At 56.2% G+C, this 14,344-nt stretch overlaps 5 protein-coding genes across 5 annotated transcripts; 2 read left to right on the top strand and 3 right to left on the bottom strand.

Moving 5' to 3' along the window:
• Positions 1-788: 788 nt before the first annotated feature.
• On the top strand, positions 789-2,532 carry CHGG_10701 (uncharacterized protein; the record flags this gene model as incomplete). Its single annotated transcript, XM_001228627.1, has 2 exons — positions 789-2,237; positions 2,350-2,532. 2 exons carry the CDS (start codon positions 789-791, stop codon positions 2,530-2,532), a joined length of 1,632 nt encoding a protein of 543 aa, XP_001228628.1.
• Positions 2,533-3,217: 685 nt separating this feature from the next.
• On the bottom strand, positions 3,218-3,453 carry CHGG_10700 (uncharacterized protein; the record flags this gene model as incomplete). The annotated part of the gene is made up of 2 exons (XM_001228626.1): positions 3,218-3,381; positions 3,432-3,453. The coding sequence occupies 2 exons, from the start codon at positions 3,451-3,453 to the stop codon at positions 3,218-3,220; spliced, it is 186 nt and encodes a 61-aa protein (XP_001228627.1).
• Positions 3,454-4,202: 749 nt separating this feature from the next.
• Positions 4,203-6,864, top strand: CHGG_10699 (uncharacterized protein; the record flags this gene model as incomplete). The annotated part of the gene is made up of 4 exons (XM_001228625.1): positions 4,203-4,307; positions 4,629-5,174; positions 5,241-6,569; positions 6,649-6,864. The coding sequence occupies 4 exons, from the start codon at positions 4,203-4,205 to the stop codon at positions 6,862-6,864; spliced, it is 2,196 nt and encodes a 731-aa protein (XP_001228626.1).
• Positions 6,865-7,253: 389 nt separating this feature from the next.
• Positions 7,254-7,964, bottom strand: CHGG_10698 (uncharacterized protein; the record flags this gene model as incomplete). The annotated part of the gene is made up of 2 exons (XM_001228624.1): positions 7,254-7,648; positions 7,940-7,964. The coding sequence occupies 2 exons, from the start codon at positions 7,962-7,964 to the stop codon at positions 7,254-7,256; spliced, it is 420 nt and encodes a 139-aa protein (XP_001228625.1).
• A 1,552-nt stretch (positions 7,965-9,516) lies between these two features.
• Positions 9,517-13,951, bottom strand: CHGG_10697 (uncharacterized protein; the record flags this gene model as incomplete). The annotated part of the gene is made up of 10 exons (XM_001228623.1): positions 9,517-9,707; positions 9,763-10,177; positions 10,244-10,515; positions 10,569-10,678; positions 10,777-11,124; positions 11,248-11,427; positions 11,922-12,076; positions 12,148-12,965; positions 13,016-13,491; positions 13,572-13,951. 10 exons carry the CDS (start codon positions 13,949-13,951, stop codon positions 9,517-9,519), a joined length of 3,345 nt encoding a protein of 1,114 aa, XP_001228624.1.
• Positions 13,952-14,344: the final 393 nt, after the last annotated feature.

Raw genomic sequence — 14,344 nt, 5'->3', positions numbered from 1 at the left:
GACCCGAATTTGGCGAACACCGAAGTCTTGACCAGCGGCTCGGCCCAGACTCCTTGCTTGATATGGAAGGTATCTAGCTCGACGGGGCCGGCAAAGGACACATGTGCCGAAGTGGTTGGCCAGAGAGCTGTCTCGTCAGGACCACCGAGCTGGCGGGGGATGACAATTGGAAGTGTTAGCAGCCAGGTTCTGCTTCAGTGCAAAGTAATAGCGCGTACGGAGTTAAGCCGTCATCGCGCGGCAGTGCCAGTGCCACCTGTACAGACTGCGATTCGTCTGTCTCCCACCCGCTGAATCCTACGCCTTGGAAATGTGAGTTTGTTTGGGAAAAAGTCGGGCGACGATGCTGAACCCATTTCCCTTCCCAATCTTCTTCCAGGGTTGCTATTTTCGCTTCGGTGTTGAACATGGAGAGTATCACCGGAAGTCCCGAGCCGTCTTTGTCTTCGGTACTCAGGAGGCGCGGGTAGAGCTCTTCAATAAAAGCGGGTTGGATGAATGGTAGGAAGGTCCCGGTCTTGAAGTTTCCCGCGCTTGTGTAGCGGGAGCCGATTGGCAGGATCTCGCATTGGCCCAAGTCCGAGTGGTAGGTGACGATGAGGTCTGTACCGGTAATGTCTTGATGTCGCTTACTTGGCACGGGGGGTATCGGGTGAACGACAGTGGGATGAGGAGCAGACATGTCGGCAGCAATGGATTCACGGGTAGTGTGATGGTAATTCACGGGTATTGTGAGAGGGATGGCATTCGGGGAGAGAAAGGCCCTGCGTGGTCGCCACTTCTATACCATGCTGCAGGATCTCCAAGATTCGCCTTTCCGCGGCATGGGATTGCCCAGCCGCGAGGAGATCGACGCGGTATTGAAGGTCCAGAAGAAAGATGACAGCAGCGTGACGGCGAAGATCCAGGGCAAGCAATCGAATCCGTCTTCTGCGCATGCCGGCGAGCCCCACGGAAGCCCACGGTGGCCCGTCCACAGAGGCGAAATATCGCCAGAAGGGGTCGGTCCGGGCGGACGGATGTGGCTCGAGCTCGGACGTTATGCAACATACGTCGATGTGGCCTTGGGCCTCACAAGGCACTGGACTCTGAACAAGCTCCAGTCGATGGCAGTCTTGCTACCAGCGGCGTTCCTCGACTGGAAAAACATGATCATGCTGGTTATCGACGAGATCAGCCAGGTGGGCGGTCTCACGCTCGCGGCGGTGGACAGCCGCCTGAAGCAGTACAGAGACGACCACCATCGACCGTTCGGCGGGATCCCAATGGTCATGTTCTTTGGTGACTTCTTCCAGTTCGACCCCGTCCTGCAGACCAGCCTCCTCTTGCCAACGCCTAGGGACCCCGGTGGACAGAGACCGGACAGCTCGGCAAAGCACCTAGCAGCGCATAAGCTGTTCCTCCAGTTCACGAACGTCGTCATCCTCCGCGAACAGGTCCGCGCGGCCGGCTGTCCAAGGCTGCGGGGTTTCCTTCGGCGCCTGCGCAGTGGGGAGCAGACAGAGCTGGACTTCCAGCGGCTGAGCCAACGCCTCTATACACCGTCGTGCAAGTACTCCTTCGTAGATGGCCTGAGAGCCATCACACCTCTGAACCAAGACCGGTGGGACCTCAACATGGCGGCCGTCGTCCAGTGGGCTCGTGCCCACAGCAAGCACATCTCCATCTTTGTGGCCAAGCACGATACTGAGTCGGGGAAACGACTGAATGCGGGGGACCTATGCCACGTGCTCCGCTACGGAGACGACTCGCAGCTGCCGACCCCCGGCCTGTTCTTCTACGCCCAAGGGATGCCGGTAGTGGTGACTCGGAACCAGTTTGTCGGGCTAAAGGTCGTCAACGGGGCACCTTTCAAGGCCGTCGACATCTTCCCCGACCTCGCAGCCGGCACCATCGCGCTCGCCAACGACGTGACTCTCCATCTCGGCGCCACCCGTGGCCGTCCTCCCTTCGAGTCAAAGGATAACCGCCGGTCTGGCCATTCCCGGGCTCCCGAACGGCACAATCTTGATCAAGAGCAAGACGGTCGCCATCCCGAGCCAAATGCGGGGCAAGGAAGGCAGATGGAGGGGCAAGCCGGGTTTCAGGTGGGTCACCCACCGAACGGGGCCTCTTTGCACACCGGCCTTCGCTATGACAGATCAGAAGAGCCAAGGCAAGCAGTTCTCCAACGTCCTCGTCAATCTCAAAGGCGTCCACTCCAGCGGTACGGCGACGCGGCCCAGCTTCATGAGCCTGTACGTGCAGCTGTCGAGGGCGCAGAGCTGGAACGGGCTGCATTTGTTTCGGAAACCGGGGCGCGGCGACTTCATCGAGCCCAAGAATGTGCTTGACAAAGACATGAGGGAGGCCATCCTCAAGCTGGAACAACGGGGTGAGGAGACCAGACGGCGGTTCGAGCAAGACCACAGGCACGAGTCGTGGTTTCAAGAATGGGAGGCCATGCCTGAATCTGGCCAGGGGACTGAAACCGATGACGTAGAGGACGCGGCGCTCTGGCGAGACCCTGGGGTTTCCGAGCCCAGATCGTAGCACAGCTCTCCACCGTTGCTCTGTTTTGGAGCTCTTTTCCAGCGGAATAATCGGCTTCAATTAATATTTTCCTTCTCAACTTGTTGCCGTGTTGCCCTGCAATCTGCATCTTTTTCGTGGTCGTCGCTGAAGCTGCCTGGGGCTGCGCCATCTCATTGGCTCTTATAAAGCGGGGCCAGCCCCACAGCCGACAGACCCCAACAGACCGTCCGTGCACCATCACTGCCAAGCCCAACTTCGAGACGCTCATCGTCAGAGGCAAGGTTTCCTCCGGGCAAAACAAGATGACTCTCCTTCCACAATCGTTAGAATAATGACAGTAAACCTTCACAGTTTAGAGGGAGAAATGGCACGGCTTTTTTAGTGGGTTTTTTATGGATTTTTTATGGGTTTTTTATGGGACGGAACTGGTCCGTGCTTGGAGCATACCATGGTTTTTCTCGGAAAAGGAACCTTTCGGAAGTACTCGTTCCTCGCACGTTCCTCCAGGCAAAGGAACCTTTCTGGAAGTACAGGAGTGACCGTGCCCGCTGCGCGCGGGCACGCCAAAGGAAGCCTGGAGGAACGGGCCGGCGCAGGTAACCCATAGCGGCATCAGAATATGGTTGGTCGATCAGTTTTAGGACGGTTGACGAATGTTGGGAAAGCAAGCAAAAGCAGTTCTTTGGTCAACCTCAAAAGCTAGTCATACAGCCGCGCCTTCTTTCTTCCCGCTGTGGATCTCTTGCTTCTGGCCGGTTCCGGAGAGCTTGGTTCCTTTCTTTTCTTTGTCGGGGTACTGCTGCTCGAGACGAGTTGAGCGTCCCAATAGTTCCTCTGTGTCCGAACCATCGTTCGAGTCATCGCCATCTAGATCAACGGTTAGGTGAGCCGTGGGTCTGGAAGGCGGCGATACATACCTGAAGATGGACCTGTGGGCATCTGATCGGGATCGGCCGTGATCGAGTCTAGCTGTGCTCCAGGGCTGAATGGTGGTTCGGTGGCTTCGCGTTCGGCGGTTTCTGGGGCAACCCGGCGAGGAAGATGGATTCTGAGGCGAGGAAGTGGGATTTTGAGCACGGCCTAGTGAAGAGAACGGGTTTCTGCTTGCGACTGCTCCGGGGCCAGCCGATCGTGGTGTCGTTGGCAAGTTGCCGACAGGGTCCGATGATTTCGGCGTGGGTGTATTGTTGGTTGACGGGGAATTCTGCCGAATGAGTTCCCAATTGTCGGCGAGAATCACCAGAATTCGAACAGTAGGATCGACTTTTCCGAGAGCCTTGGATCAGTCGCGGTCTAGGACCCCCAGGAGTCGGCCACTGGCACGTGATCCACGACCCCTTAGGAAAGGGGTTTGCGGCGGTCCGCATCCACCCGGCCAGAGACTTCCAGGGTTGCTGGTCGACGGGGAAGAGAACGAGGACGTGGCATATGTGTATGCCCTCGCGAGGAGGGCGGTCGTTCTCTGGCTGCAAGTAAGACCCGAGTTTGGCGAACACTCAAAGTCTTGACCCAGCGGCTCCGGCCAGACTCCTTGCTTGATATGGGAAGGTATCTAGCTTCGACGGGGGCCGGCAAAGGACACATGTGCTGAAGTGCTTGGCCAAGGAGCTGTCTGGTCGGGACCACCGAGCTGGCGGGGGATGACACTTGGAAGTGTTAGCAGCCAGGTCCTGCTCCAGTGCAAAATAATGGGGGCGTACGGAGTCAAGCCGCCATCACGGGGCAGTGTCAGCGCCACCTGTACGGACTGGGTTTCGTCTGTCTCCTATCTATTAACGCCTACGCCTTGGAAGGTAAGTTTGAGCAGGACGAGAAATTTGTAGAGGTAGGTATCAGGATCCTCTTGGCGTAGAAGAAAAGGGTTTACAAGTCACATACAGAAACGCAGTCCTGCACCTCGCCCTCTTCGTTCCATGGGAAAGGTTTCAGGCTGAGCCAGCGGACGATGTACCAGGACTTTGGCGATCGCTCGAGGGGCAGCTGGGCGCCCGAATCCGCTCACACGTCCAGAATATCGCTCTGCTACGCGTCTCGGCGGACGATGCCCGTGCTGACCGAAAGATGCAAGGGCTAGAACAGGAAAACGAAGACGTCGTCGACGGGTTTGACTTGAGGACCGGGAGGGGGACGATGACGGCGTCGGACTGGATGGTGGGGGCATCGATCCACAGGCCCACTACGAAGCCTTCTTGGATGCCCTTTCAGCGGTTCGAGGTAGCGAGATCAAAGATATGACAGCGACTTCGGCGCTGAGGCGCTTGGACGAAGAGGCGAGGGCAGTTGACCCAAGCCAGGACGACAGCAATGCTGCCCAGCGTGGTCGCCATTTCTATACCATGCTACAGGACCTCCAAGACTCGCCGTTCCGCGGCATGGGACTGCCCAGCCGCGAGGAGATCGACGCGGTATTGAAGGTCCAGAAGAAAGAGGACAGCAGCGTCACGGCGAAGATCCAGGGCAGGCAAACGAATCCGTCTTCTGCGCATGCCGGCGAGCCACACGGGAGCCCACGGTTGCCCGTTCACGGATGCGAAAGATCTCCAGAAGGGGTCGGCCCGGGCGGACAGATGCGGCTCGAGCTCGGACGTTATGCAACATACGTCGATGTGGCCCTGGGGCTCACAAGGCACTGGACTTTGAATAAGCTCCAGTCGATGGCAGTCTTGCTACCGGCGGCGTTTCTTGACGAGCGCGGCACACGGCTGCAGGAATAAGGGGGTCGGCAGCATTTCCAATACATCGGCGGCGAGGGCGGCACCGGCAAGTCTCGCGTCATACACGCCATCAAGGACATGTTCCGGCTGAAGGACGGTCTCCACACGCTGCTCCTGACGGGCGCCAGCGGTAATGCGCCCGCGCTTATCGGCGGAGTGACGCTGCACTCGGCGGCAAATATTGCGTTTGAGGGCAGGGCAGCGACAGCAAGGAACATCTCGGAAGAAGAGAAGCTGAGGTGGAAAAACATGATCATGCTGGTTATAGACGAGATCAGACAGGTGGGCGGTCTCACACTCGCGGCGGTGGACAGCCGCATAAGGCAGTACAGAGACGACCACCATCGACCGTTCGGCGGGATCACAATAGTCATGTTCTTTGGTGAATTCTTCCAGTTCGACCCCGTCCTGCAGACCAGCCTCCTCTTGCCAACGCCTAGGGACCCCGGTGGACAGAGACCGGACAGCTCGGCAAAGCACCTAGCAGCGCATAAGCTGTTCCTCCAGTTCACGAACGTCGTTATCCTCCGTGAACAGGTCCGCGCGGCCGGCTGTCCAAGGCTGCGGGGTTTCCTTCGGCGCCTGCGCAATGGCGAGCAGACCGAGCTAGACTTCCAGCGGCTATGCCAGCGCGTCTATACACCGTCGTGCGAATCCTCCTTCGTAGATGGCTTGAGAGCCATCACGCCATCTGAACCAAGACCGGTGGGACATGAACATGGCGGCCAAGTCGTCCAGTGGGCTCGTGACCACGGCAAGCACATCTCCATCTTTGTGGCCAAGCACGATACCGATTCGGGGAAGCGACTAAGTGTGGAAGAGCTGTGCCGCGTGCTTCGCTACGGAGACGACTCCCAGCTGCCGACCCCGGGCTTGTTCTTCTACGCTCAAGGGATGCCGGTGGTGGTAACTCGCAACCAGTTTGTCGGGCTAAAGGTGGTTAACGGGGCGCCTTTCAAGGCCGTCGACATCTTTCCCGACCTCGCCGCCGGCACCATCGCGCTCGCCAGCGATGTGACTCTTCATCTTGGACCGCCGGTGGCCGTCCTCCTTCAGTCAGACGACAGCGCGGGCCTCGCCATCCCCGGGCTCCCCAATGGCACCATTTTAATCAAGAGCAAGACGGTCGCCATCCCCGAGCCAAATGCGGGGCAAAGAAGGCAAGATGGAAGGGGCAAGCCGGGTTTCAGGTGGGTCACCCACAGAACCGGGCCTCTTTGCACCCCGGCCTTCGCTATGACAGATCAGAAGAGCCAAGGCAAGCAGTTCTCCCAACGTCCTCGTCAACCTCAAAGGCGTCCACTCGAGTGGCACGGCGACGCGGCCCAGCTTCATGAGCCTGTACGTGCAGCTGTCGAGGGCGCAGAGCTGGGACGGGCTGCATCTGTTTCGGAAACCGGGGCGTGGCGACTTTATCGAGCCCAAGAATGTGCTCGACAAAGACATGAGGGCCGCCATCGTCAAGCTGGAACGACGGGGTGAGGAGACCAGACGACGGTTCGAGCAAGACCACAGGCACGAGTCGTGGTTTCAAGAATGGGATGCCATGCCTGAATCTGGCCAGGGGACTGAAACCGATGACGTAGAGGACGCGGCGCTCTGGCGAGACCCTGGGGTTTCCGAGCGCGAATCGTAGCACACTTCTCTGCCGTTACTCTGTTCCGGTAGCTATTGTCTCGCGGAAAAAGCTACTTCCAATTGATATTTTGGATATTTGTGATTTTCGTTCTCCCTTTGTTGGCCTGCAATTTGTCATTTTTTCGTGGTCGTCGGTGAAGCTGCCTAGGGCTGCGCCATCTCATTGGCTCTCATAAACCGGGGCCAGCCCCACAGCCGACAGACCCCAATAGACCGTCCGTGCACCACCACTGCCAAGCCCAACTTCGAGACGCTCATCGTCAGAGGCAAGTTCCTCCAGGCAAAGCAACATGGCTGCTTCCACAATCGTCAGGATAATGACAGTAAACCTTCACAGTTTAGAGGGAGAAATGGCACGGCTTTTTTAGTGGGTTTTTTATGGATTTTTTATGGGTTTTTTATGGGACCGGAACTGGTCCGTGCTTGGAGCATACCATGGTTTTTCTCGGAAAAGGAACCTTTCGGAAGTACTCGTTCCTCGCACGTTCCTCCAGGCACTCGTTCCTCGCACGTTCCTCCAGGCACTCGTTCCTCGCACGTTCCTCCAGGCAAAAGGAACCTTTCGGAAGTATACTCGTTCCTCGCACGTTCCTCCAGGCACTCGTTCCTCGCACGTTCCTCCAGGCACTCGTTCCTCGCACGTTCCTCCAGGCACTCGTTCCTCGCACGTTCCTCCAGGCACTCGTTCCTCGCACGTTCCTCCAGGCAAAGGAACCTTTCGGAAGTACTCGTTCCTCGCACGTTCCTCCAGGCACCTGGAGTTCCTCCAGGCACAGGCATATCTAGGTATGTAAAATGTAAAAACATTGAACTATTGCTCACTCAACCAGTTGCGGCTGTGAATGACCCGGCTGCTCAACAAGACCGAAGTTTGCAGGAAAACACGTAAGGTACCAGTGTGTCTAGAGGTACCTATCTGGGTCCTGACTGTTATGTTTCCAGATATTTCAACAACAATGGACAAATTTCGGTCCCCGAATTCCGGCCCCAAGTTCTGTATACTACCGAGGTACACAAACACCATTTACCATTGCACAGTTTATGGCGATCCAGGCGGCACCACCGTTACCAACCCATTTGCAGACCCGCCAGCATCATCTTGATCAGAACAAGCGAGATTTTTCTCGTCGCATGTTAAATACACTTCTGCCATTCCGATGGCATACGCAGTTCTAACACGAAGTCGGTGGTCATTAGCAGATAAAATTGCAAGACATCGAGGTGATTGTGGGGTGCATACGCCGAAGCCGTCTCGCTTCCGCAAGGAAGAGTCTGATTAAATGTGAATGATGCCACATTCAAATTGATTTGTAGCCATATATGAAAACTGGTCGTCTTCCGGGGTACCATTAATTTCACAAATGTAGTTGGCACGCAAGGAAGCAAGTGAGACGCTCAGCCATGTTCGTCAGTGTGTTGGTGACCGTCCAGGAGGCGCTCCCAGGCTCCGCCAGCAGGTCCTCCGTGTGTGTCACGTTCATCTTCTCGACCAGCCATAGGCCCTCAATGGTGGCGCCGTCAGAACATGTCGGAGCCCCGTCTTCGGCCGCCACCGATGTTTGTGTACTCTGGAATCGTGTTGGAGTTGCGTTGACAGCATGACACCACAAGGCGCCCACTTCAAGGGCTGCGGCAAGCATGGATGACAACGACTTCATCGTGAATGGTGCCCAATGACCTTTTCCGGAAGCTGGGATAATCATTTGTTTGGTATGAGTGGTAATCGAGGTCCTGGGAGGTTTTCAAGAAAGTTCAGGAGAATGAGAACGGCATGAGAAAGGGGGTTGGCCTCCTTACAAGCAAGCCAACTGGATCCGGCCACGGTAGAGTCGCCTTGGCTCTGACCCCGCAAACGGGAGAAATAAGGCGCTCTTTTCCAGCAGGCACAGAATAAACGAATGGCAATATAAGAATTCTAGGTATCTACCATGTGCCACTTTAGCCGATGCGATTAGGTGTAAATGAGGTAAAAAGAGTATCAGTCGGCAGTAGTGGGACTGGTCAAAATCACACCCAATAACCGGAACACCCTTGGTTAGAGGCGGATAACCAAACTTAGATGCAAACGGGGGTCAGTGTTTGTACCCACCACTAATTAAAAACGTAACCTCATTGCTGTAACATAGCCGCACCAGTCCCGTTGCAAGGCGCAGAAGTCAATGTCCCCAACTTGACAATTGCCCATACTTTTTCCATGGTTGCGTTATGGTATCCCACTCCATCGTGAAAGAAGTTGTTTTTAAGGTGTAGATATGTCGGCGTCAAAGTGCCGACCCAAGCTTCAACGTTGGGTTGACAGTTGCCATGGGGGCATAGCCCTTTTAAATGTGCTAAACCAGGGCACCTCCGCAGTCCTCAGTTGTTCTCGCAAGTTCATTCAAGTGACTGCGGCTGTGTAACGCGCGTAATTATCCCCTGAAACTGTGCTGCGAACCTTGGTCTTGTCCAGGTTCCTCGATCTCAACCTGGTGTTCCGGGGCATCACTAGCCTCCGCGAGCCTGCTCCCCTCAGGAGGAAAGCGAGATAGCAACAAAATGCCAGATGCAAGAAGTGCAATTGCCTACATCCGTATTATGAGTCCCCAATGCTTGTCGACAGCCTGACGGGGAATGGGAGCTTACCGCATTGGCAAAAAAGGTCAGATGTGGTTTACCAATTTGTGCCAAGGCCGCAAAGACGAAGCCGAAGAGGCCTTGAGTTGCGAGTCTGGCGATGTTCTCGACGAGTGTCAGAGCGTTCAAGGCATCTGCTCTCGTTGAAGCCGAACACATTTCGGTCATGACGCCCTTGGCTGCTGGTGCTGAGCCCGAGGCGAAGGGGAGCAAAAAGGCAGCTTGGGCCTATTAGCACGATTGACAAGATCAAGACCACGAGGCGCTGTTAAGCAGGGCATACCGAGATAAATGTGCCAGCTCTTGGTGGCGAAGGCTGCGCACATGGTCAACACGCCGTCGACAACCAAGCTTATACGAAGAAAGAAAAGGTCGAAAGCGGTGCCTTCGCCATCCTCCGCTTCGCCGGACGAGACTGGTTCTTCTTCGGCAAGGCTCCCTACAGGGGCTTCGAGTTCCTCTGGATTCGTGGCTAGGCGGGACGACTGGCGAGGCTTAGGACCTTCTCCATCTCTCTTTCGTTCCCGGGCCATATACCACTTCCGGCCACCGCTGATAATGCGAGGGAAAAGGAATATCAAGAATGCGGCGCGCATAAAGGCAAACCCCGACATGAGCCAGCCGTTGTCTGCCTGTTGGAATTCGAACACAGCGGTGGCATACATCTGAATCAGCAATGGTGCATATCCCGTAGCTAGCTATAAAACGAGATCAGCATACGGGGGAGGTTTACGGGCTGCAGGTGAATGGAACTGGAATCTTACAACGCCCAGGAATACTCCGGCACATAGAAAGAGGACGCCATAATGGTTCATTGACACCCCCGTCTCCAGTAAGACCTTTTGCGGAACAAGGACCCGCAATGGAGAAAGCAGCTCTGCGAAGCCCTTGGACTTGGTCTTCGAGCCGCTGGACAATGATTCGGCGGCAATGTACGGAACCGCAACTCGCACATACACGGATGATAGTAAGAATGCATAAAAGGCGACTTCAAATGGCCGGCTAATGCCCCAGACGTCACCAATCATGCCGCCGGCTAGCACCAACTTCAGCATACCGAACGAGAAAAGTGATGGGGATCTTGCTTACCTAGATACCCAAGCCCCTGTCCCAACATGATACAGCCCTGAAGCATGCCGAACACGGCTGTCCGTCGTAAGGGCGCAACCAGCTCACCGGCAATGATATTGGCGACCAAGCTATTCCGTGCCATCTAGTCAACAATCTGCAGGTCGTGGAACGCTAGGCGTGAAAGCCGAACGAACGGTAAAGCGACATCGGCGCAAACTCCACTCACATGTACCCAACCGGGCCTCCGATAATGGTAATCAGCTGTGTACACTGGATGATGATGATACCAGCCTCGCCGCCGGCCAGGACGCCTAGAATCTGCGTGGCCACCCGGATAGCCGGTACCAAAGTCTGCACCATAAGCGCGGCCCGCGGGCCGAACCGCTTAGCCATCCATCCGGCTACAAACAGGTTGATAGTACCACAAAAGGTGGTACTCATTCCCAAGATGGAGAACTGCGTCGCGGTTCCGGCGGCGATCTCATTGCGGCTGCAGCGGTCGCCACTACCCTCGTATGGAGGGTGGTGCTTGTAAAAGACTTCGCATTCCATCAGATGGAACACGTAGAAGATTCTTGTTTACGGGCGAACATTGTTAGAGACAAGTGTCTGCATGCTTTCGCAAAGTCGAAGGCGATGGACCCGGACGCGGGATCGGATCATGGATGTGACTCCACGGAGACGCTGGATTGCTTACGGGACCTGTGTGAAACTGAAGGAGAGTGTGATGAGGAAACCAGCAAATAAAATTCGGTTCTCGACGTCAACCTTGAGGTAGTTGCGCAGTGGGATGGCAAGTCGCCGAAGCCACGATTCGGGTTCATCTTTTCCAGCTGGCGCCGCTTGTCCGCCATTCGGGATAGCCGGAACAGTATGTCTGTTTTGAAGATCGTCAAGAAGCGGCGTCCGTTCACTGGACCCCGAAAGGCATGATATAGTATTACCGCTGTACGAATCTGTACGGATATATTAAGGTCGCGTGGTTCGGGATTCGGGTTCGGTCGCTACTGTGCCGTCATTGATCGGCCTGAAACTGGGAAGGTGGAAAGCTCCGCGACAAGAGGCCCCGACCCTCGGCCTTTTAACGAGGTTGGTCCGAGTTGTGGGGCCAGCCTTTCAGCGGTGATCTGTTCCGAGAGCGGAGGCGCTGCGATCGACCCCGGAACTGCCTTTTAGGGGAACCTGTCCGCAAACCGTTGATAATGAAGGGGCGTCGATAACATCATCAAAAATGATAGTTTTGAAGGCTAGGAAAACAAGCTGCAAGAATCCGACGCTGGTCGGTTTATCTACCTTCCAACGTTACACATTAAAGTCATATCTACCTACCTAGGTAGGAGCGTAGGGATGTTTTATAGCCTCCTACACAACCTGGTCCCGTCCTCGATGACCTCCCAACCTTCGGTTCCCGGTGTCGACACGGCGTAAAAGACCCCGTGGGGATCCCACTTCCATCGCAGAGCCTTGAGCTTTGGGTACTCGGCGCCCCAGAAGTGGCTCTGCCAGTCCCGTTGGTAGGGGTCGGCCTACAAACGCTCATGTCAGTACTGCACTACTATTCCGGTCATGTGCGTGGTTTCAATGAAAGAATGCTCACCTCGTTAACATAGGTGCACCCACTGGTGCTCGCCTGCCGCAGAGCCTCATCAATGGTATTCGTTAAAACGTTCTGGAGCTCCGCCTTCTGGGCCAACGATGAGCCAACCGCCACGGGTAGGGCGGCAATGATGAAGTTGGTAGCGTTTCGCCACGACGGGTGTGTCGCGCTATTGCTCTTGGGGGCTCCATAGCCTGGGTTAAACAAATGGCCGATCATGAAGCCAAACAGGTCGGGTCCGGGGGATAGGACTGTTTTGAAAGCCTCGATAATGCCGTCGTTGTTGGTTGCCACGTCCTCGTGGTTGAACATCCACCCACCCGTGAGCGCCGAGCCTCCTGCGGCCTCGGGTTCAAAGAGGTCGACATACAAGTCGTAAAAGGTTGGGAAGTCCTTGATGTCAAAATCGAATGGCAACCCCTTGGCCGTCAGCTCATCCAGAAGAGGCTGGACAATGCTTTGCAGTTCGGCCTTGCTCTTTCCAATGCCGACGAACGGCCGTGCGCGAAACGTCAAAGGCATAATCTCAAAGTAAACGTAGAGCCCGTTGTCAACAAAGTGGTTGGACCACTTGTGGAAAGCCGTGGTTCCGTTCCACCAAACATCCGAGTCAAGAGTGTGGGTCGAGTTGATATACAGCGTGGCGCCAGCCGACGGGATATCCGGGAAGGTCTTCATGGTGACCGAGAGGATCACGGCAAACGAAGCCGGGCCACCGCCCTTCAGAGCCCAGAAAAGATCCGCGTTTTGGCGCTCATTCGCCGTCACGTAGTGGCCCGAGGCAGTGATGGCCTCAAACGCAAGCACGTTGTCGGCCGCTATGAGGCATAAGCAGTGCGCCTAGCAAAAGGGGGCGTATGGTACTTACAAAATCCCTTGAGTGTCGTCCACGGGCCGTGGCCACCACCCTGGATGAAGCCACCGGCAATACCGACGGTGGGGCATTCACCTGTGACAACGACAAGTGGAGGGTCCCGAGCATGGCCCTTGGACAGGATGGTTTCACCCTGGACACCGGCCCCAATAGTGACAGCGCCGCCTTTGTAGGCGCCTGGGCCACTGTACGAGTCGATCCAGTCGATTTGCTGGAAACTGTTCGTGTTGATGATCAACGAGCCATAACCGGTGCTCCGGCCGATAAAATCATGGCCGGTGTTGCGCACAATTAGCCGGAGGTTGTTTCGGCGGGCAAAGTCGATGCCGGCCTTGACGTGCCGCGGCGTGGACGCCATAATAACATACACACCATAGTAACCAAGCGTACAGCTATCGGTAGGGTTTTGCGTCGGTCGGCAAGTGTCGTTCGTGAAGTAGGTCCAGAGCGCGGCAGCAGGCTGGCTCACGCTAGAAATAAGTTCGTAGGTACCCATGTCAGCGTATCCAAACGTCTTCTCAGTCGACATGGTTGGGGACGCATTACTCACGTCCACGACTCGTTCTCAAAGTTTTGCGTGACCTCAGCACACTTGTTCGCGTCGTAGGTGCTCACCATTCCCAGAAGCCCATTGAAGGTGTTGTGGCAAGGGGCGCCTGGCGGGATATGAACAAGCAACCGACCGTCAACAGTGTTGTTGAGGGCATTCCACTTGTTTGCCGACGGCCAGCACCTCTCGCCCGGGTAGCACTTGCAACCGAAATTGATGCCCTTCAACGTTGCTAGCTGAACCCCTGCGGCGTCTGAGAAGTCCAAGCTATCCACCGTTGCCTCTGCCGCAGACTCTGGCTCACTCCGCACTGTGATTTGTGCCAGGGACAAAGGCAGAAGGCCGGCGGCGCAAAGCAATCGCCGCAAAGACAAACTCATGGTGATGGAAGGGCAGAGTAGCAACGGGGGTATGCCAAGGGGAAAGACGGCTACGGCTAACTTCGACTCGGGGGGGAGCAATCCAAGGCGAAGACAGAAGGGGGCCATCCTGCCTTCAAATACGCGTACCCATCGCCAGCCCTCCGCCAAGAGCCTCCGGTCAAGGTTTCCAGAAACGGGTCGCACAGCGGAGCTAATGCAGAGGCCGGTTCGCGGTTCCGGAGACCGGAAGAAGCCGGCTCTGCTCGCCAACTGCATTGCTCGTGTTCCTGCCAAGACGAGCAGCGTTGCAACCCGGCGAGCCGGATCCTCGCACATGGCGGACTTCCCCCATGAGAAACGCCGTCCTGCGTTGCTCAACGTAACCTCGCCATGGATGCCAAGACTCGGCTC

Source organism: Chaetomium globosum, genomic scaffold (genome assembly GCF_000143365.1).
Source record: "Chaetomium globosum CBS 148.51 scaffold_7 genomic scaffold, whole genome shotgun sequence".
NCBI classification, from domain to species: domain Eukaryota; kingdom Fungi; phylum Ascomycota; class Sordariomycetes; order Sordariales; family Chaetomiaceae; genus Chaetomium; species Chaetomium globosum.
This window is presented reverse-complemented; position numbering and strand designations above follow the sequence as displayed.